Below are 22,190 nucleotides of genomic sequence, written 5' to 3' on the forward strand. Positions count from 1 at the left end.
AGAGAGCCTTTCAGTATTTTGCTGGTTTTTACAGGAGCGATGGTAGGGGTGTGCGGCGGTGCCTGGCGCTTGCTCCTAACGCCGGGATTGGCTGGGGCAGGCGCGAGTGCCCCTCGGCTCTGCTGCTCCAGCTTTGCCACCTGAGCCCCGGGGACACCAGCACGCCCTGAAATCCCTGGACAGCCTTCCATGCCTGCTGCGACCCTGACGTTAAGGATGAGCCGCAGCTGGGGTCGCAGCGCAGGGCATGCTGCGGGCTGGGGAGCTGGTGGTGTGTGGCCAGCGTGCCACCCCCCGCTGCCATCCCCCCGTCCCACTGTCGGCACTGCCAGGCTGAGGCTGCTCCCCGTTCAGCTTGCTGCGGAGCTCCTGCACATCTTGTGTTAACTCTGGGAGAAGTTTGAGCCTGTCTTTCTCTGAGAACAGTGCGAGGCCAGTTTGCCGGCTCCCCTTCTGTGCCCATGCAGAGCATGAACGTCCCGCTGGTGCCAGGGGCATCAGCTGTCCCCTGGCTGGTGGGAGGGTGACGGCCCGAGTCCTTGCAGAGCTCTCACAAACTGTGCATTGCCCTCACCCGGGGAGATGGGAGAGGAGGCTGTAGGATGGAAACCCATTTATGCAATAAATAGTTAAGCAGTCGAACTGTAAAATGGACGCTTCTTATTAGAGAGAGACGATGAAGTATGAGTCACCAAACGGCAAAATACGCATTAACGCAGCAAAACCCCAGCAATAAATGGAAGGTCAAAAGCTAAAACAATTAAAATGTTCCAGCGTGAGCCAGCCCCCTGGCCCTGCAGCTTTCAGTCCTCGCAGCTGCAGAGGCCCCTGTGCCACCGCGAGCTCTGCTCCTCGCACTTCGACATCGGGAGGCACAAAGGGGCTCCCAAAGTGCCACCTGCGCCCACCCCAGGGCCCTTCTCCCACCGCTTCGGGCACCGTATCACTGCCTATCGTCGTGCTGCCGTCTGCAGCCCTGCCATCACCTCTCATCACCCCTGCACGTTTCTCTAACAGAATATCAGACAAATAGTAACCTGATTTTTCTGATAATCTAGCCTTGCTATCCGCGGTGGAGCCAGAGAGCATCAGGGCTTGGGGCTGTATCCGTGCCGAACAGCAATGCCATGAGCTCTCTGATGCTTGTGGGTGCCTAGCGGGGATGGTCAGGCAGAAAGCGGGGTAGAAGAGAAAAACAAAACCCAACGGGGATTTTGGCTGGGGAAGGATCTCCCTGATCGATGGGGAGGGAGACTCCCGGGAGCGTGTCCGTGGGACCGGAGCTGGTGGCTGCCCCCGGCAGGAGCGGTGGTGTAGCCGGGTCCCTGGCAATGCTGGGAATGGTTAGTTCTGTGTGAGGTATATATCGTAATTTCTGGTATGAAAAGATTAGCTTTCCTTCCATTCCTAGCCTGCTGTCTCCCCACCATGGATAATATATAAAACAGTAGACTTTTATTCATTAACATTTATGGGAAAATGTTAATATTAAACTGTAAGTGAAAAGCCCTATCTTATTGAATTCTTCTGCTGTGTTATTGGGAGCCTAATTACATTTTGCATTTAAATAAAAACCAGATGACGTTCAGGACGGTCAGGCAAGCATTCTGTAAGTGAGAATTTATCTTGCGATCTGGGTAAACAATGTCTCATCATTTAACAGTTATTATAAATAATGGGTTTTTAAGCACTTTGCTGGGAGTTCATATTGGCTCCACACGGGTTGCACTAAGGGAGAGAGAATTTCAGTGACATCTTCCAGGCATCCGGTGAGGAGGAATCATATCCTGAGCTCACTTCTCAAGCTGCAGCAGTTTTCATCCTCCTTTGTTTATTATTGCTCAATATGCTGTGCACAATTGGCTGACAAAAAAAAACCCTAAGAGGAAGAAAAATGATAAATTGGTTGGAAGCATTTTGCAAATGGAGAAACCATCCAGGCTGCTGCCCCGGCAGGGATGGAGGGTGTTCAGGACCCCTGCAGAGGCTCATGCAAGTGGGTGAAAGCTTCAGAGGCCTATTTTCTGTAAAAATGGTGCTGTGTAACAGTTGTGTGTTCACAGAGAATGAAAACGATGTCGAGGCAAAACGTAAAGACAGAGGGGTAATACACCGGCTGCTTTTTTCTTCGTTTCTTCTGGTGCCCTCTTAAATTACATCACTGGCAATTAGATGCTTGGTATTGCATGAGCCTATTTAGAAAAAGAGTAAAACTTCTCCAAAATGGAAATAGCTTTCTCCCCATTTCTGTTGTTTGTATTCTGCATTTCGTTCCTGTCGCTTCAGACACGGTGGCAGTGCTTTTGTTGCTGGCTGGCTTTTAGGCTTCGCTCCGTGTTCCTCCGGCGTTAGCAAGAGCCTCTGAGATCTCTCCAAGGCATTTCCCATCACAGGCAGGGAGCAGCTTCCCCGCAGGCTGTCCCGCATCCCAGGAAGGAATTAGTTTCTATGCAGACAGAAATAGGTGGGAAGGGGATGAATTTTTTTAAGCAACCATTTGCTGTTGTGAAAAGATACAGCATTTGGGAGTGCCCGAGGCTGGCTGGTGGTGTGTCAGCTCCTGACACACCAGGAAGCCACCCACCCTGTAAAATGGCTATTCCAGGACGTAAACTATTTGTTGGCTTGTTCTATGCAAGGCATTTTATCCCGTTTTCCAAGAAGACCCCCACAGCTAAAATACCATCTTTTTTTAATTTATTTATTTTTGGTGTTTATTTGTTATTTCCTTGGTCAGCAGCTTTCCCAGTATCTCCCCAACACATGAACTCTGTGTTTACATCAAAAGCCGATGGCGTTGTGAAATTCGAAGGGTCAGTATCACTTCTCCAAGTATTCCCAAAGATGTTTTTCTGGGAAGGCCGTGGCAGGAAGGTGCCGGCAGGGTCGGCAGCCCAGACCTGGCCATCCCCTCCGTTGCAGACCGGTGGCACGGCATGGGAACAAGGGGCTGTGAGCAGCTGCGGATGGTGAGCACATGCGGAGCCTGGTCGAGGGGAGCAGGACGGGCAGGGTGGCAGCTCCCTAGCAGGCACTGGCAGCCCCATGCTGGGGGGTCCAGCAGCGGTGCCAGGTGCTGTGCCGCGGGAGGATGCTCAGGTGTGCTGCTGTGCTGGTTTTCTCCTAAGCAGGCACCGCGTGCCCGTGGACAGCATCTCCCATCTACTCCCATGCGCCACACCGAGGAGCTGTTCCCGCTGGGCACACCATCGCTGAGGCCGTGTTGCCAGGTGGAAATAACACTTGGAGGCGTTCATCAAAAGACAGGTTAACCTAGCAGCCCCCCTCCCCCTCCTGCAGCTGTGGGTAGGTGAATTGTGCAGGGGCAGATCCCTAACCTGCAGTCTGCGTGTGCTCTTTTGCCTTCCCTCAGGGTTACTTTTATCCGCACACTTTAAAAAAAAAAAAACTTTAGATTATATCATGTCAAGATTGCGTTGTGTTTTCAGTTTTATCTTTTGGAAGCGTGGCTGGTCACCCATCAAAATGCAAGTGAAAAGTCTGCAAAAGCGCACAACGTGAAGAGCAGGTAGTTATATTAACTTCGCTGCCAGATGCCCAAGTGCGAGGCAGAATCTGCACAGCTTGAGATGATTTAAATTGCCTTTTATGTGGACTGTGGCCAGAGGAATGCCTTGGTTTCCCATTAGGTCTTTTAGATTTCACACGAGAGTTCTCCTCCGCCACGCACTCGTCCATAGGCTGCAGCTCATTCACACGTTTGACGGTGTTTGTAAGAGTGTCGCCAAGGAGGCAAAGTCCATTGGAGGTGGTTCTGGGAGCAGGTTTTAAAATACGACTTCTAAAAAGTGAAAACATCAAATGTACTTTTTTCAGCTGCCTTCTGGTTTCATGAGAACAAACGCTTCGGATGTCAGTTGTCAAGGCTCTTTCATATTTATTTCTAGCATCAGAATTTGGAGCTATATAAATAAGACAGAGTGTATTAAGAGCCTCAAGCAAGCCTGCAAGAGAGCAAGCTCACAAGGTTGGCCCGTTGGTTTTCCAGGCTTGGTTAATACTTACTCTAGGTGGAGATGTGATTTTAAGAGGACAACTACGAGCTTGGAGTGCTTCGTAAAATCTGTGTTTAGAAGATTGTTCTGCTTGAAGCAGCGATGCCAACATAATCTTTAAAATAATTGACCATATAGACCACATAAGTTGTGTTTGCAACTAGGATTATTTGGATGGGTTTGGAGTTTCTCAGCGACACTACAACTAGCACCAGGAAGCGAAGGGGAAGGAGGAGACCTCTGCTCCTCAGATCTCCACCTGAGCTCTTCCGACTCGAGAGCCTTGAATCGTTTAGATGAGCAGACAGGGCTCGGTCTGCGGTGACATCATTTTGTGAGCTTCAGCGAAACTCTGCTGATTTGGAGCAGCTGAGCATCTGCTCCCCCCAAACTTTTAACTTTTCCTTTGAATGAAACCCAAATTCCAGTCCGGTTTAGCTTCCTCCTCGGCATCAATCTGCAGCGGGGAGACAGCCCAGAGCCTCCCAGTAGCTTTCCTTGCTGGCCGGAAAGGCCACTTCGTGTCAGAAGTAGTGGAAGTTGTGCCAGAATTATTTTGCTTTGTAATATTATACTTTGAAAATGAACTTGGCAGTAGGTTTGTGTCGGCAGCACGCAGCGCACACGTGCGGGATGCGCCCGGGCACGCCCGGAGCGCAGGAGGTGACCTCGGGGTGCCTGGTCCTCCTCGCCGGGGGCATCGAGGAGCCTCCACCACAGAGGTGGTAGCGCAGGAGGGGGGAAAAATAAATGGGTCTTAGACATGAAAGAAACTGCTGGAGTTTGGAGGGTCAGGCATGTCAGAAATCGCCATTCAGCGTATTGGCGAGGGGCTGCCCAGACCCTGAGGTAGTCACCGGGTTTGCGGTTTTGACCTTCAGGGAGTGTTTCCTTACACAGCTCTTTTGCTGGGGCTGTTGGGCCGAGCCTGGCAGCGGAGGAGGGACCCCCAGCATGCCCAGTCATCACACTGCTGCACGGGGGCTTTGCTGCAGCCACCTTTGAGAAGGACCCCCCGCCCCAAGATCTTGAGTGGCTCCAGCTCTGGTGGGATGCCCTGCTTAGATCCATGCGCTGGGTCCGAACCTGCTCTGGATAGAAGTGTGGTGGTCTTAGGAGTAGGAGCGTCGCCTCCAGAACTTCTGAGTGAGATCCAGAGAGTCTGGAGGCTGCAGGACATGGAGCTGGTAGGTGTTGTGAACACACAGATTACCCTGAATTTGTGTTTTCCTTTGTGGAGTCGGAGGCTGACGGAGAGGTCACTGCTGAGCAATCTGAGGCACTCCCATAACCCTGGGAATAAGAGACCAAACCCAGGAATTTTAATACAGTGCTTTCTCTGCAAAGGCTTTTGCTCTGATATATGCAGATGTGCTGCTTCGTAACTGAAGATACAGGATAATACTGCCTAAATATGTTAAAAAAATGCATATACACACTGGCTTGCACAGGAAAGCATGTATTACATATAAGGTACATTGTAGGAAATTACAGTAGCAACATAGCGCAGCTTTCAGGATCGGGTTGGAGAGAATTCCTTTAATCCCAAGCAAATGTATCGGCATATTCATTTTAAAATCTTTTCTGGAAATCTTGCACAAGGAGTCGTAGGTTTGCATGGTGTGGATGGACTACAGAAATTGTTTTCTATAAGCATTTGACTGTTCTAGCTTTTGAAATTTCACATACTGACTAAAATCGGCAACTCATCCTTCTGAAGTGCCATTTATAAACATCCTAAACCTCTTTACAAAAATATACAGCTCTAGGAAACTTGAGATTATTTTTTAAAAGCACTGCAGTCATTGTGAAAGTGCCTATCGCGAAGAATATTCTCCCTCTGAATGCTAGCCCTTTATCTAGTGCACTTTTAACCTTCCATAAAACACTCAGAGTCAAGCCTGGCAAGATGCCAAGGTCTTGGGTCTCCTACTCCATGGGCTCCATACGTGTGGAGGTTTTGGGGTTCTCTTTTTAAAGGAAAAAACAAGCTGCTTGCCTTTGGTTTTTTTTCTTGGTAGACAAAATTCTGTGGAAGTTGATGCATGCAAATGTTTTGTCCGTGTCTCAACGAGCTCTTCGTGCCTGAAGTAAACCCAGACGTTTATGGAAGTTCAGATGTCCTCCCCGTTTTGTGAGTGTTAGTTGGTTGGCGTCACCACATTGAAATAAGATGCAAGAAGTGAAATTTGTGGTCTCGGAGGGGCTCTGACATTCAGAAAGCTCAGTCTTCATTCCCCCGATTATCTCCTGCCTCCTGTACCTCCTCCTCTCCTGGCTAGATCCTGCCACCTTTTTTCCAACATGCCAGGTCTCATCTCCAAGTGCACTGTCGTGGCAAACTCTGTGGATTCAGCATTAGAGCTCTTGTAAGAGAGTTTGACAGTAACTACTCTTTTACATAGGCCACTGAATTCTGGTGTCAGAGAAGTCATTCAGGCAGCGTTTGGTACTCTCTTTTTACTTTGCAATTTAATGCAGGTGCTTCTGTGGAGTCTCAGCATCTTTCAGGTTGCAGCAGGATGAAACGACTTCAGTAGGGGAATTGATTTTCAATGTTCAAATGCCGTAGCAACCGTTACGTTTGCTCTTTTGAATGGAGTTTAAAATCTGTCTTCTCAGATTGATGGGTTAAAAAAAAAAAGGGGGGGGGGGGAGAGAGACATTTCTTAGGAGCAGGTTTGTCACGGCTGCCCAAAGCACGGCAGGGATCGGTCCCTGCAGCTGCCTGCGCTGGCTGCCGGAGCGCGGGGTGAGCTGGCACAGGTTAATGGCTTCGGCAGGGGCAGGGCGTGAGGCTTGGGGCAGAGAGCAGCTTTAATTGACTTTTAAACATTATAGTAACATATAAAGCTGGGAACCACCTTTCTGTCTGCGCTCCCTTTGGAAAGGAGCAATGTAAAAAATACACTTGCCAGAAATTAGGTTTCAGCCATCTCAAATGAAAAGGAGCTTGGAAAAAAAATAAGAGCTTTAATGAGTACTTGGGGCTTGCGTTTCACTGCAGTTTGATACAAACGATTTTCGCTTATCCGAGTACCCCAGCGCTCGGGTTCCCCTGGGGGTGTGGTGCCCCCCTCTGCCCTCGCCGCCAGCAGGTCCATGGGGGCTGCGGCCGCCAGCGGGGCTGGAGCCAGCGCCGCAGGTCCTCGCCTCCCGGGGTGGAGAGATGGGGTATAATTAGAGCTTCCTCGTTAGCATAATTGCATTTCAAAAAAAAAAGGGTGGGAGGATAGTCAAGAACAACCTACAGCTGCAGCAGCAGCAATGCCATTTCCGAGCTGGGGTGTCGGGGTGGTGTTTCATGACCCGTCAGTGGCTTTTGAGCCCTTTTCTGCCTTGGGCTGCACCATCCGTGCTCCAGGCAGCAGCACCAGCTCCTGTGGGGGCCGCTTCGGATGTTCGTAGTTCATGTTCGTGCAGAAATAGAGCCAGAAGCGTCCAGCTGAGTTTGGGACATTGTCTATAAACACTGAGAGACGGAGAGCTTACATGTACAAGTGCGTGTCAGCGTACAGGGGAGCGGAGGCTGCGCGTCGGGGCCGGTGTGAGCTCCTCTGGGGAAACATGTCCCGCTCCCCTCAGTAAAATAAAAATGTTTTAACTAATCCATTCACTGGGGAGCACTGTGTAAATTACAAACAGTTTAAGAGATCCTCAAGACTTCCATTGTATTAATACAAATTGCCTTTTAGTGTTTGCTCTGTATAGGATCCTTTTGAATGAGAATCCAGATGGCAGAAGCTACGTAATTATTATTCATTACAGTTAATAAGTAACACTCGGAAGCCCCAGTCAGTTCTGCAGGTCCCTTGCGATAGGCATTGGGCAAATGTAAGTTCAAAAACCGGCCTTAGTGCAGAATATTTTAGGACTTCGGTTAAGGACAAGCAGGTGTGAAGGGCCCTTGGTCCGGGTGCGCCAGGCAGGCTGTCGTTCCGTCTCACCTCTCCTCCCAACGAAGGTAATTATCTTCTGAGTTTAAAATTAGGCTCTCTTTTTGGCCTTTTAGCTGTCTTCCAGAAAACTGCCAGTGGCCGGGGAAGGTGGCCTCGGTAAGCAGCACCGTTCCTCTTCCCCGCTGCGGCAAGACGCCCCTCTCGCCTCCTGAATTTGGGGAGGGGGCGAGGACGTTCCCGTGCTCATGAGCCTGAAAAGTTCCCCAAAACAATTGCCGTGAATGACAGAAATGAAATCGAGGAGATTCAAGCCCTGCTGGCCATTACCCCACTTCCTGCATTCCTACTTGTTAATTGTCTAATTCCTAACGAGTCGTCAGGCGTCTGATGGACTTTCTGATGTGTGCTCACTCTGACGCTTCCTTCCCTCCCCTCCCTGGCCTCATCCCTCACCAGAGACCTTGTTCCTTTAAAAATGCCATCCTTAAAAATCAGAAATACTCAGCCCAGCAAAAGGAAAAGGGAACTTGACATTAGTTGAGCTTGAAAGGCTTGGTGCTGTGAAAAGTGACTGACGTGTGAAAAGAGGCTACAATTAGTTCTTTCCCCGAGCACTCTCCCATTCAGTCCAGGGTCACTCCTTCAGCGAGCTGCGGCTTTGAGGGTAATGTGTTGTGACAGTTTGAGATGATGAAGAATAATTCTTGTATTCAGAGTTGCTGCCGCTTCCCCGCTGCCCTGACACATCAGGCTGCTGTCATTGTATCATTTATCCTGGCTGCGGCTCCGCCGGGCTGTGCGGGAGCCCGGGCAGCCCTCGGTAGGTAGGAGGAAAGGGTCAGCTCTTCCAGCAAATGATTTTGGAGGATATTTTGAAACTGTGCTTAACAGGGGAAAGCAAACTGAGAGAAAGGAAAAACCATTAGAAGAAATAATGCACTGGAGATGAGATTTTTGAGTAGACATAAAGGAGATACCACGGCTTCAAGTGGACCACTACAGAGCGAGCACAAATAAGAAAGGCAGCATAATTTATGAGTGTTCCGGGCAAAAGAGGGCTATATGGATTTTCTTCAGGCATTGAATTAATGCGCCCTATAAAATGGTTTCACATTTAAGCTTGGCAGGGCTTTGTACCTTTCTGGATTTGATGGGGTCCTTTGACAGTTCCTAGAGCTTTCTGGAACTGAGGTTGCAGCCACCTCACTGAACAGGGGACAGCACCGCTCCCCCCGACCTGCGGACCTGTCCCCAGAGCAGCTCCTCATCCTCCTCCTCTTCCTCCTCCTGTCTCCACCTTGCCAGCCAGCTGGTGGAGAGCAGTCTGGTTTGGGCAACAGAGCAAGGGATGGGAGCGCCAGGCTGCGGCGTGGTGGGATGGGATATTAGCAGAGGGAACTGTTTTGTGGGAAGTTTTGTTTTCAGTTTCTCTGCAGCAGCCTGCGCCCCGCAGGAAGGCTGCGCCAGTGCCAGCCTGTGGGCACAGACCCCCGGACGTAACGCCGAGCAGAGAGCCGCCAGCACTCGCTGTAGCGCCCCGTAGCTCTCCAGGCACCACCGGTGTTCCCGCAGCCACTGAGCGTGCTGGGTGCTGCAGGGCCGTGCCGGGGGACAGCAGCTCCCCAGCAGGCTGGGGACCCCGGCCGGCTGCTGGCCGTGCCACCTTCACTCCCTGCTCTCGGCAGCTGCTCCTCCCCACGCCGGCAGCCACGAGGATTTTTACTGCTGCTGCCTTCACCGCGGCGGAAAGCACGTGTGCCCTGAAAATCCCAGTTATTCTGGGACCCCGGGTGATGCCAGCGGTGCCCATTACTGTTACCGTCAAAAGCGCAGGCAGGGCTGTTCCCAGCTCCCCTGAAGTGATTTTCTCCTCATGGCTTCAGCAGATGTTCCTGCTCCTTTGCCTTTTTTCCCCGTCATTTTTTTTGTTTTGTTTTTAGGGCAGTCAGGACTTTGCGAGTCGTTTCCTCCAGGGACATGGGCAGGTTTTAGTATTTACGTTTCCAGTATTAGCATTTATTTGTATTTGTGTTTGTTTTTCACGGGCTTTTGAAAGCCTCAGGGAGCCATTTATGGGGCCAAAATAATGCAAGTGCTGGTCTTCTCACAGTATTTCATTTCCTTGATGGTGGAAATGCTACGAGAAGAGCAGGTCTCATGTTATTTTGACCCCATAAATAGCTCCCAGAGGCCCCTTTCTTCCTTCTCCCACCCACTCCCCCCCAAATCAAATATTTAGGTTTCTGCAAAGCTTGACTTCTCAACCCTGGTTATCTTGCTTCAGCAGAAGCAAATTGCAGTTATTACAAAATAGCCAGAGAGTCTATAAGGCCGAATGGGTTTTATATGATGCACAATTTGTTGGCTACTGTACAAGTTCATTAAAGTGTATCATAAGAGGTTGTTTTACTGGTACATTTAAGGAAGTTAATACATCTCGACAGTATATGCATGGGGGAATGCAGATACAATAACCCTCAGACATGCTGGGGCCAAGTCCATTCCTGGCGTAACTCCACCGAAGTAAACGAAATCACTCGCCGGGCAGCCGTGTCCTGCTCTGCCTTGATCCCTTACGGCCGCCGCTGCTCCAGGTTCTCCTGCCGCTCACCCCGTCTTTTGGGGGGGGGATCCCGGGGTTTGCTTCTATTTTGTGTTTTTCAGCCCACGTGTTCCCAGCACAGGGGAACATGGCACGTCTCACCGAGGTCTGGGAAGTATTGCATCTCCTTCCAGCTGCGCCGCAGGGCTCGGCCGCTCCGTCCCAGTGCAGCGCTGCCTGTCCGCAGGGACCTGCCTCTTCTGATACCAGGCAGCCCCACTGCACCATGGTGGCTCCTTCTGCTCTTGTTGGGTCTGTCCAGGCTCCGGGTCTGTCAGAAATCAGCCCGCCCCTCGGTTTTTACCCTGAAACAGGAAGGGTGTCCCTGTGTCATGGAGCTGTTCCTGGTCTTGTCTGAGCTTCCCATGGAGATGGCATTGATGTTCCTGTGCACATGCTTCTGCCATGCCCTGGTCTTCTGCGAGGTCTGGGGGGAAAGAGTAATAGTTTTATATTAAATATATAAATACATATATAAATATATAAAATCATAGTTTGCATAGGAATTCAACTATATTTTTTATTAATGAAACAGCTGGGGAAAAAGTGGAGTACTTTGGGGGAACGTAGGAAAACGTGCTGACTGTGGTGCTAGGGGTCATCCGTGCAGTGCGGGCAGTCCCCGGTGCCCGTGTCATGGCTAATGGCACATCTCTCATGCCCCAGCCGTGTGCGAGAGCCCGGGCGAGGGCAAGAGCCCAATTTCCTGAGCTCAGCGGTGCTCTCTGCTGCAGCGGTCAGGAGTTTTACAATGCTTTCTTAGGTATCAAAATACATGGCTCGTCTGCCTCACCGTGTAATTAGTTCCAGAGCGAGAGAGTTCGCAGTGCGGGGCTGTGTGAGAGCACGGGGACTCACCCGCCCAGGGCAACGCGTGCGTTTCCCACCCGGAGCCCCTGGGAGGGCAGCTGGGCTGCGGGAGCTGCCTGGGTTTATCCCGACCTGCTCCAAGCCCCGAGCGGGCTCCAAGCAGGCTGGGGGGCTGGAAAACTCTCCCTTCAGTTCCTCTTGGGCCTTTGCATCACTTTTCCCCTCTCTGTTGTCCCTCCCCGTCGCTAACTGAAGGGGGTTGCGCGCCCGACGGCAGCAAGGGGAGCTCGGGGCAGCTGCGCCCGGACGGTTGGCAGGGCAGGAGCGGCGGTGCCAATGGCACGGGCAGGATGGGACCCCAGCCTCCCCAGCCAGGCTCTGCACCCACTGCTCTGCCTCCCCGACGGTCTGTCCGTGCTTTTTTCCCTGGCTGGCATCAGTCTCTGCAGTGCCACCCCCTGGCAGTCCCCCGCAGAGGTGACAAGTGCCGCTGGCTGCAGAAATCCCATAGCCCCCCCCAGAAAGCCACCCTGTGAGCCCGAATTCCCCCACATCCCATCCCACCAGGGTATGCGGTCCTGTAGAAGTCACCGAAGGACAGGCAGGAGCTCAGCCCCACAGAAGCCGGCGGGGCTGTGGGGAAACAAACGCTCCCTCGCTTTTTCCCTTCTTTTGCCGTGGTTACTGGAACATATTTGCCTGAAAGTCAATTCTAGGTTAAAAAGAGGGAGCGAAGTAGCCCCACGAGGAGTGCAGCAGCGTTTGGGGGAGCCCAGCCTGCCCAGCACCCCGCAGCTCTGACGTGGGACGCTTAACCAAAGCCAGCTGTGTGCCGAGGGAGATAAAAGCCCCAAATCAGACAGGATAAGCACAGTATTAGTGTGGGATACGCCACTCATTTCTGATTTAAATTACTGTTTTTACTTCCTGAACTCATGGGAGAGTAAGGATGTGAGGAAAATGAAGAGGTTTAGACATGGACATTCCTTCACCAAATACTGGCAAGAAACCGTGATTAATACAGCTGAAGTCATTATCATCACTGCTTGTAGGGTGACTGGTTTCCTGCTGATTTGTTTTTCATGTATCCTGGGCAGATTATCTCCATTGCAAGTTACCTCCGTGCCAAAGGATTAAATCCCCTCACCCTGGTTTGCTAGGTGTGCGCTCGCCTGGCTGCGTCCCTGCGGTGCCCAGGCAGCAGACGGGAGCTGTGCGGCGTGCAAGGATGCTGGGGCAGGATGCTTTTTGTTATACCGAGGAACCGACTTTCTGCTTTTGGTGCACAGATAGGTCCTTATCAGGGAGTCCTGTTGCAGCAAAAGGACTGTCGTGGTGTTTGCAAAAGGTTAAATATCCCTGCGTGAGACAGAGGTGTGCAGACGGCCAAGGTGCAGTAATGCTGAGCAGAGAGCAAAGCAGGCAGCGCTCCTCCATCTCCTGCGTCTGCATCTTCTTTCCACCCTCATCCAAGCAAAACTTGTGCTGCAGGGACAGGCAAAGCTGCTGCCTCCTCTTCGGGTTTGCCCCCCCGCCCCCATGCCTTACATGCACGCCACTGCGGCACGCAGCAGACCGGAGGGATTTTTCTCTTCCCCCTTCAGCAGCAGAGGAGTTTGCCCAAAGCTTCTGTCCCCATCCCGTCCCCTCCAGCACAGGCTGCGCAGCGGCAGCCAACGGAAGTCGCACTCGGGGCCGCGTGTTGCAACTCGCCAGAACATTTCTTGTAGCCTGTCACCGCGTGTCTGGGAGAGGATTCTTGTCATGTACGTGGGGCTCTGCCTAATCTCACCGCTGCATGCCACCGCTGAGTGCCGGCCGGGGTGATGCTGCCCAGCAGCACTGCTGCACGCTGCCACTGAGTCAACTGTTGGGTTCAAGTGGCTCACAGAGAGGCCACGGTTAGGAATGATGCTCCGCATGCACAAAAATCCTCGTGTTTCAAGATTAGGGAGCAATAAAGGCTTTGGGAGGTCAGCAAGGGGAGATGTCTGGGGGTGTGTGACCAGGAGAGGGAGAGCCATAGTCAGGCCTGTGTTCTTTTTTGCTTTGAGGCACAGCTCAGGCATGTAGGAAAGGGGATATTTTCTCTTTAGCTTGAAAAAGCAGAGTTATTTGTGTCCATTTGTGCAGGATAAAGGGTTGTGGAAAGTCCCTGATGTTCCCAAGGTGGAGAATCGCAGTGGTTGTGCACTGCTGGTACACACCACTGGGAACCGGTGGTGCTGCCACTCCCTGCCATCTCAGCAGCCTTGCTACAGAGGGAAGATGTTCCATCACCTGCCACCGTACCCTCTGCACCCTGCTCAGTTCAGCCATGGGTATCCCCACTATCGAGTCCTGACATGTCACGAGTCAGCGGCAAGGGGCTGCTCTGCCAGGCAGCATGCGGTGTCTCCGTCCGGCTCCACTAGGAGCCCGGCAGAGGAGTAGAACCAGGAGCTGGGATGTCTCTGGAGTGATTCGTCATATCACCCCAGAAAAGATGGACGAGGAGCAAACGTTAGAGCAATAATACAATAAACAGATTTGTCAATAAAGCGGCCGTCTGGTGGCACTCGGGGTTTCTCTGAAGCGCTAACCAGGACCTGCTCTCTCTTCCCATTGCAGAGCTTCAGCGAGAGGGAAGCATAGAGACGCTCAGTAACAGCTCTGGTTCCACCAGCGGCAGTATCCCACGCAACTTTGATGGCTACAGATCACCCCTCCCGACTAATGAAAACCAGCCCCTCAGCCTTTTCCCCACGGGATTCCCTTAAATTAGCCGAACATCCAAGGAGAGATCCAGACAGGGTAACGAGCCGCCTCTCCGCCTAAACAATCCCAATGTGTCTGTCACCTGCCAGTTCGCCACTGCGCTGGATGGTTCTCATTACCCTGATAAATATTGACGACTCTTAAACCTTCCTGAAACATACTCACAAAATCTTGACTTTGTGTTCCTGTGCAATATGAAGAGACTCTGTCTTCAATCCTGATAGCTATGCGGCTTCTTTTTTCGCTGTGTTCAGGAAGAGGTTGGTTGAGAAGAAATATTTCTAAGCCATTTTTGGTCAAGCACATGGTTTCACAACCATTCTCTGCTTTTTCGTGTTGAGAGATGAAGGAAACCTCCGCAACTCAGAGGAGCTCTCGCCATTTGCAGAAGTGCCGAGCATTAATGAATGAACTGGAGAGAGTGGAAACTGGAAGACTTTCTGTGGACAGGGTTGATAATGTTATTCCTTCCTCATTGCGTCTCTTGCTGCCCTCCTTCCCCACTGATACTCATCAATGCCAGGAGTATTACAAATGGAAATGTTTCTTTTTGTTCTTCAGAAGAATTCTCTCTGTTGCTCCAGTTTTCTTCTAGTCATGTATTTTAGAAACGTACTTAATTGACTAACTGCAGTCACCAATTTCTCATATTTGGTTATAAAAGTTGTTCACTGGAACTCAGATATCTGTCCAGAAATGCATGTGTCATTGAATAAATCTAAGTTAAACAAGAAACTGCTTAAATGGCAATGTTCGTGGAGTGTTACTGGGCTGGCTGTGGGCTTTGTATATCTTCCTGGACCAGACTATGTGCATATTTACTAACTCGAAGGCTTTAATTAAAGCCATCGGTGGATGTTATGCAGCCAATCTAGCTGGGTTTTGCCTCCCTGCTTTCTTGTCCCTGTGTGCAAGGACAGGCTTTTTAAAAACGAGACTTGGGTGGTGTGCCTTGCACCCCCTTAGCCCCCCTGAAAATCAACACCCATCTCTGTTTGTGTGTCTGACTCCAGCTCCTCGCGCTGCTCGGGGTCCTGCTTCTCCATCCCACAGGCTGCGGTGGGACGAGGACCAGGCGTGCTGGACGCAGAAGCACCCACCCCCATCTGTTGCGTTACAGGATCACATATAAGAGGTTTGGCAGAGCCCGTATGGCTGCCTGAACCTGTATACCCTGCTGAACGCACACAGGCAAACCTAGCGCCGCATAACTCTGCTGATAAAACAGCCATGGGCTCACACATAGTAACCACATGAATTCCTACATCTCAGCCAACTTGTGTCGAGAAGCAGAGAGTGAGATGGGACTGTCAGCTTATGAAATTTCCTTCCCACTACTTGTTTTTAATAGAAGCCGTTTGAGTCATGGCAATGAGAGGAAACTATCTAAACCCACAAATCTTTTCACACTCTCAGAGCTTAAACCAGCCACGCTGAGTGATGCAGAGCCGACCACCCTCTTCCTACTCCATCCCCAAACACCAAATACCAAATTCAGTCTTGGGCTTGATTTTTTTGTTGTTGTTCTTAACTGTAATGCAGCAACTCAGATCTCAGAAGCTTTTTTTTTTTTTCCCCTCTCTCTTCAGGCTTGGAAACCACTAATAAAAACTGAGAGTCTGCAGCAGTAATTTCAGTTTCTTGCTTGGTTTTCAGTCAGTCCTTTCTCAAGAAAAAAAAAAAAAAAAACCTTCCTTGGGATGAAATCAGAGGAGAGTTCGCCCGTAAGTAAGTACTCACAGCTCCGGCCCGCTGGCTGTATCTGCCGTAATGCTGTGTTTCTTTTATGTCTGTAAAATAATGGCTTGAAGTAAGGGGCTGAGGGTAGGGCTGGCACTGCAGACAAATGGGACCACAGGGTCAAGTCAGTCCACACCAGTCAGGATTTTTTAACACAGTTCAAGCCAAGGTCAGCTCCAAAAGTTCAAACAAAATCCAGATTAACACATACAGAAGGGATTGTGTTGTCACCGTGATGCTTGTTTCCTTTCATGCTTTCCAAGGAGCAGCCGTAAGGGACAAAGTTCTTGCAAAGGAAGGAAGAGGGCTCTTCTCCCTGCTGCCCCGGACAGCTTGCTTGCTGGTTCGTACTGAACACACAAAGTAGGATAGCACATAACGCAGAGTGGTGTCACTGGAAATGTATTTGTTGTTGGCAGGCATTAAATCACTTTTTATAAGTGCTGCAATATGGCCATGTGGAAATTCCCAGTCTGCAAGAAGCTCCTTTGAATCAGGATGTTTTGTTTAAAGGAGGGGGGGGGGGGGGGAACCCTACAAACTGGGGCTGTACCAAAATATTTTCAGTCTGGTTCATTGAAAAGAATGTCCTAAATTCCCCACTGTTGATAGCCCCGTAGCCAAACTGTTAAAAAAACCTAGAGCTTAAAAAAAGGGAAAGAAAAAAAAAAAAAAAAAAACAAGCACTGCTATGAGGTGGCTAATTTAACTTTAATTTGATACTTTCACAGATGACCCAGCAGAATAACCACTGAGTTCCAGCTCTTCAATGAGCCAGTGAAAACTGAGTGTGTTGCAATGATAACTCCATAGGGTCTGACACAAGGATGACTCTATAAGGTCTGATACAACCATAACTATAGGATCTGATACAGTAACTCTGTAGGGTCTGATACAACAATAACTCTGTAGGGTCTGATTCAGCACGTCCGTGCACGCCTGCTCCCACCGATGGCCCCTTCCTTTAGTGCACATACAGAAGCCCCCCATTTCAAGGGGGTGCCACATGCTTTCCTGCAGCAGCACCTTCCCTCCACCTTACCCTCGGCCGCAATCCTCTTGTCAGGCACCAGGAGAGAATATTGCTGCTCCTTGATAATGTCTAGAAGCTGCTCCTAAGGGAGGTTTGCCCCTGGCTTTAATGCAGCCAGGTTTTCAGTCTAGGGACCTGATCCAAACCCCACTTAAAGCAGAAGTAGCCGGAGGCTCGTAGTCTTCACAGGACTTCAGACAAGTGTGTCCCGTCATGGTGGAAATTATCCAGGTGAGTTTCTGAAATGCCAGTTTTTCAAATGCAGCAGCTGGCGGGCAGTCACAGGCAGCCCAGCAAGAATGTTGTGCCATGATATAAACCACTGGCTCCAAAAGAGCCCAAAAGACATGCCGGACTCGCAGGTTTTTAAACTGTTTCCAGTAGTAGTAAGCAGCGGCCTCCTGCTGAGTTCAAAAGGCAAAACGTCTCATTTAAAGCAGGGCGGACTGTATATCACCCTGCGCATAAAGTGGAGCTCTTCTATTAAAAGTTGAGTTCAGATTTCATGAATTAACATGAAATATTGCTTTCTTATCCTACCCTGGTTTCTGTAATACACACATGTAGTGGGCTTAAATCATGGGAGGGGAGTATTTTGCTGGTTGCAAAGTGGAAAGCCAAAGGCTCTCCAAATGCAACAGCTGGAAGGTCAAATGCAGTCGGCTGTCGGTACCAGGGGGTCCGTGGGGCACGTGGGGCTCCAGCTTCGTTGGCTTTGCTCGCGGAGCTCAGCCCTGCTGGAGCGTGGTGCTCTGCCCCAGCAGTGCCAATCCAGCCCATCCTGCTAGCCGTGCCCCCGTGGGCGCAGCTTCTGGTGGTCCTGCCCCCAGCCCCTCAGCCAGCCCCAGAGCAAAGTTTTCTGGTGATGAAGCTGGGAGAAGGCAGGCCAGCGAGGGGAACCGATCAAGGGCAAAATACCGCCGAGATCTCTGTCCTCCTGCCCTGTCAAAGAGCCCCGAGAAGACTTTTGCTGCAAAGTGCAGCTGTGAAATCCCCAGACCTGCTCCCCCTCCTCTCTGCACCTCCAAGCATGGGGGCAAACACAGGGTGCTTTCACCCAGGCTTCTTTAGTAACTTTCGGAGAATCCAAACTGCATCTGCGCCACGTCCCTGCATTTATTTTCTCGCTTCTCTGCTCTGGCTTGTTTCTGTGCAGGGTAGGAAAGTTTGCGCCATTTCCTGTTGTCTTTCCCTTATGCTCCTGAGATATTGTAAAAATGTTCGGTATCCTCCAGTAGGTTGTAATCACTTCACCCTAATGTTTCACAGCTGCTAAGTGTAACTTTAAACCCAACCATCTGAGTGCTTACAATTAGCGAGTCAACGGAGCCGAGATCAGCTCTTTGTGATTGCAAAAAGAGAAAATAAAACTTTTTTATTTTCCAAGATTTAATAGGGTAAAATGGGAACAAAAGTTGTGGAGATGAGGGGTTTTTTAATGCAATAAATGATTAGTGGCTTATGTGCTAGGAGAAAATAATTGAATCCACTGCTTGGCCTGCTTCACAGATGGAAAAGGCACCAGCACAAGCACGTGTCAGCAGTGGCAGCGCCTCTGTCCTGGGAACTGCAGGAACCCGCTGTCAGACCCACCGCTCTCGTTTGTCGGAGTGCACCGGTGAGAGCAGAACCAGCAGGGCTCCAGGGGCTTCAGGTGCCACATTGCCGCAGCCCTGACGGCGCTGGGAGCGAGGCCAGGGAAAACCATCGGCTGGGCCAAAACGCACACGGCTGGTGAGGCGGCTGTGGGGCAAAGGCAGCCGCTGAAAGCTGGGCTGATGGCTACGTAGAGGGGCTGCCTGGCTCCCTGCGCAGAGATGGTGGCCACGGCCCCACGCAGCTTCGTAGCCAAAGCCAAAGCGAGGGGCAAAGCAGCAAGCACGCATGCCGGGACATGGGACATCACGCCATCATAAGATGGGGACATCAGCAGGGACCCCTGATCGGCAGGGACCTGTTGATGGCCCCATTTTATGCAAAGCTGTTTGTAAACACGTTCTGAGCCTTTCATAAAACAGCACAGGGGCCGCTTAATCTCATGCTGTTCCTTAACTTTACTTGATACAAGCGTAAACTGAGCCTCGTATTGAAGAGTCTTCCCAGCACACCAGGGTGGAACCTCCTTTGGCTGACGGTACGGGGTTTGCTCCCGCTCCAGCATGTGTTGGGAGCAGGTTTCAATTATACCCGAAAGTGCCTTTACCCTGGTGAAAGCAAAGGGCAGGTCGCAGCAGGGGTAACAAGTCCCCAGCTCCAGAGCTGGAGCACGGATGCAGCAGAGTTGCTGCCTCCCACGTCCTGTGCAGTGCCCGGCTGCACCCTCGTCCCAGCGCTGTCTGCAGGTGGGGACAGCGTTTGAGCTGACTTTTCCCACCGCAGGACAGGGCCTGGGGGACATGCTGTGTGTCCCCTCCGCCTGCAGACACGCAGCCGGTCCTGGCTCTGCCTGAGCACTGGTACTGCCCCATCCAATGCCAGCCTGTCACGGACTGGGCTCGGATGTAGTTAGAAGCTGTGTGTCCCGTTAGCGTGTTCCCAGGCTGAATTTTTGCCTTTCTTGGGAATTTCTGCTGCAGGAAATTAGGGGAAAATACTGATGGCCCCAGGCAGATTGTGGGCAGGTGACAGGCATGGGTGTTATCTGAGCAAGCCAAGGTAAGGTGCCTGTGCATGGCCTGTGTGTGCTGTTGCACTGGGGCCATTCCTGCAGCAGCGGAGCTGCCTGCCCCACGCCGTGCCAGGGACAGCCCTGCACCTGTGGCCAAGGCCCCGTGAGCCAGGTCGTGCAGGGTGCCCAGCTATTGCTGGGAACTACTGATGCTCAGCAGTTCTTCGCATGCGCTCAGCACCTTGCAGGATCTGGCTGTCTCAAAGGTGGTGGCTCCATCCTCCATGAGCTCATCTCCCAGCCACTCTGGCTGGGGCAACTGCAGGAGGGTGACCACTGGCCTCGCTTGGGTGGTCACTGCAGCGGGCAGGGTCGGGGGCTTGCAGCCTCCCCGCCTCCTTCCCTCCATCCCGTCAGGTTTTATCGTGTCCCTGGGGATGGGCACAATGCAGAAGGGATGCTGCTTCCTGAGAGCCCTCCCTCTGTGGGAAGCACTCCTGCCACCTGACCATAAATACTAATTAATAGCAAAGCCCTGGTCTAGATCAAGGAGGAGGCTCTGAATTTTCTTGTGAACTTCACTGTCTGAAAGGTATCTTAAATATTCTCTAGCACTCAGGCTATCAGTAGGTCAATTATACAGTGAGCAGTCATACGAAGTTAATTTCTAATTTAATACAATGTTAAAAGGTTGTCAGGTTAAAATCTAATCTATAAACAAGACACGGAACGTCTCTTTAAAACAAGTGTCATGAACCAGTCCTGGCTCAAACCACAGGCTGCTGCTTCTTTTATAGGATGTAATTACTTCCCAGTGAGTATTTACAATATTATTATAGGATGGTAATAAAAGGCCAGTGCTGGCCGTGCCCGCGCAGCAGCCCTGTGCCAGCTGGGCGCTAATCCTGCTCCCCCTGGCCCCTCTGCCTCCGGCCCCTTCTCCGCGGAGGTAAGAAGTGCCGGCTCGTGGGGCTCTGCTCCTGCTCCATACCGTGGGAAGCAGGATGGGGGAAGAACCAGTTGTGTTTTCGCTTAAATACACCTCGGGGTCAGGGTGACGGGGACCCCCCGATGTGTTTTGGAGGGACCACAAGGAGGAGGGCTCACCAGCACTGCAGCGTTTCACCAGCCCCTGCGATGTGCCGTACCTGCCGGTCCTGGCTGGAAATGATGGGCGAGTGTGTTCATTTTTCAACAACCTGGGGAAAGGACTTTGGCAGGGTTTCACCGCGGGCTGAAGGTTACAAGCCACATTCAGACCAGCGGCTTCATTGAAGCAGAAAACCAGAGGCAGCACCTGCAGCTGGGGTGAAGAGCTGACCCTGTGCCCTGCCCCATCCCCCCACCTCACACCCTCTCCCCCGACTCCCTCCGTGGGCAGGACACGGGCAGGGAGGACCGGGCACATCCCACTGCCTTTCCTCCCAACCAAGGGATGCCCACACTGCAGCCACCTCTTGAGGTACGTTGAATTTTTCTCCTTTTGCTGTTGGAAGGGGAAAGTCTAACTGTCATATGGGAGCAATGGCATCGTCCCACCCGGGCAGCCAGCCGGACCACAAGACTCCTGCACCTGGTAGTCCATGGTGGCTATGGGAGCCGGGCACAATCAGGATTGCCCTTGCCAGGCTCAGCTGAAAATCACCGCGTGTCACCCCGCTGTAGGTTGTGTGATTGGCTTTGAAATCACGTGGGTTTATTTTCCAGGAGGAATCTCAGTGGCTCCAAAGCTTTGGATCAGATGTGGCCATGCCTGAGCTCTTCTGTACGCCCATGAAGCCCTGCAAGGTGGGTTTTGTAAAGAAGAGGAAGATTTTGATAGGAGTGGGTGACGCCCACAGCAAGGGCTGTGGGGACACATGGGGTGATCTAATACCAGAGCTGAAATGGAGGGAGGTGGCGATGTGCTGGTCTGAGCCAGCCTGCAGAGCTGCAAGGGATGCGTGGGCTCATTGCAGTGGCCCCTCCGCTGGCCAGGACTCCTTCCCTTCCCTTCCCTGAGTTTTCTGGTAAATTCTGCTGCTCTTTGTAATTGAGAAAAGCTGCTGCTGCACATCTGCGCAGGCACTGTCCGCTCGGAGCTGGCTGCCAGGGTTGTTAGTGCTCGCCATGGCGGGGCTTTGATGTGCGCGTGATTCACAGGCTGGGCCGGGGCCGCCCCACAGATGCTGCCCCTGGGTGCTGCGGGACCGCACGCCAGGTGGGACAGCACCCACCGCATCCGTGCCAACAGCGGCCCCCGCTCCCAGTGCCCCATGTCTCCTCGCCAGGGCTCGGGAGGTGACCCTTGCTGCTCCCCTCTGCAGAGGACGGTACCCGGGGGCACGGGGGGCGGGGGGCTCAGGTGCTCCCCATCACCCCCTAGCGCACGAGGGGCAGAGGGCTGGGGGTGCCTCCGCGCCGGCCACCACGGCACAGCCCCACCTTGGCAGCACGACGCGAGCGGTGGGAGCAGCAGAGCCCTGGGCTGGGGGCTGGCGGAGCCGCACACCAGGGCTTTGCTCTGCGGGCACGGGGCGGCACGGGGAGCGCAATCTGTGGCCTTAATCCCGCCGTGTCCTGCGCGCTCTCAAATCCCCTTCACTTCAATGAGCGCTTGTAGTGTCAGGCCTGCGCCAGGCGAGACAGCACGCGGGGACGGCAGGGAGGATTTGCTCAAGAGGCACTGTTTTTAAGGTGAGATTTGAAGGATGGAAGACAGATGGCAACTGGAGAGGACAAACGG

The 22,190-nt window shown here is 51.9% G+C and overlaps 1 protein-coding gene across 6 annotated transcripts in view; it reads left to right on the top strand.

The window, feature by feature from the left end:
• Positions 1-14,819, top strand: part of BCAS3 (BCAS3 microtubule associated cell migration factor) — a 370,196-nt gene extending 355,377 nt beyond the window's left edge. For 5 of the 6 annotated variants that reach the window (XM_056357216.1, XM_056357199.1, XM_056357240.1 and 2 more), the window contains one exon: positions 13,938-14,819. In XM_056357216.1, the coding sequence (XP_056213191.1) occupies positions 13,938-13,961 (24 nt within the window). In that variant the 3' untranslated portion in view covers positions 13,962-14,819. The remainder of the gene's footprint in view (positions 1-13,937) is intronic. The other variant, XM_056357222.1, reaches the window with a different exon arrangement.
• The last annotated feature ends 7,371 nt before the right edge of the window (positions 14,820-22,190 follow it).

Source organism: Falco biarmicus, chromosome 1, assembly GCF_023638135.1.
Source record: "Falco biarmicus isolate bFalBia1 chromosome 1, bFalBia1.pri, whole genome shotgun sequence".
In the NCBI taxonomy this organism is placed as follows: Eukaryota; Metazoa; Chordata; class Aves; order Falconiformes; family Falconidae; genus Falco; species Falco biarmicus.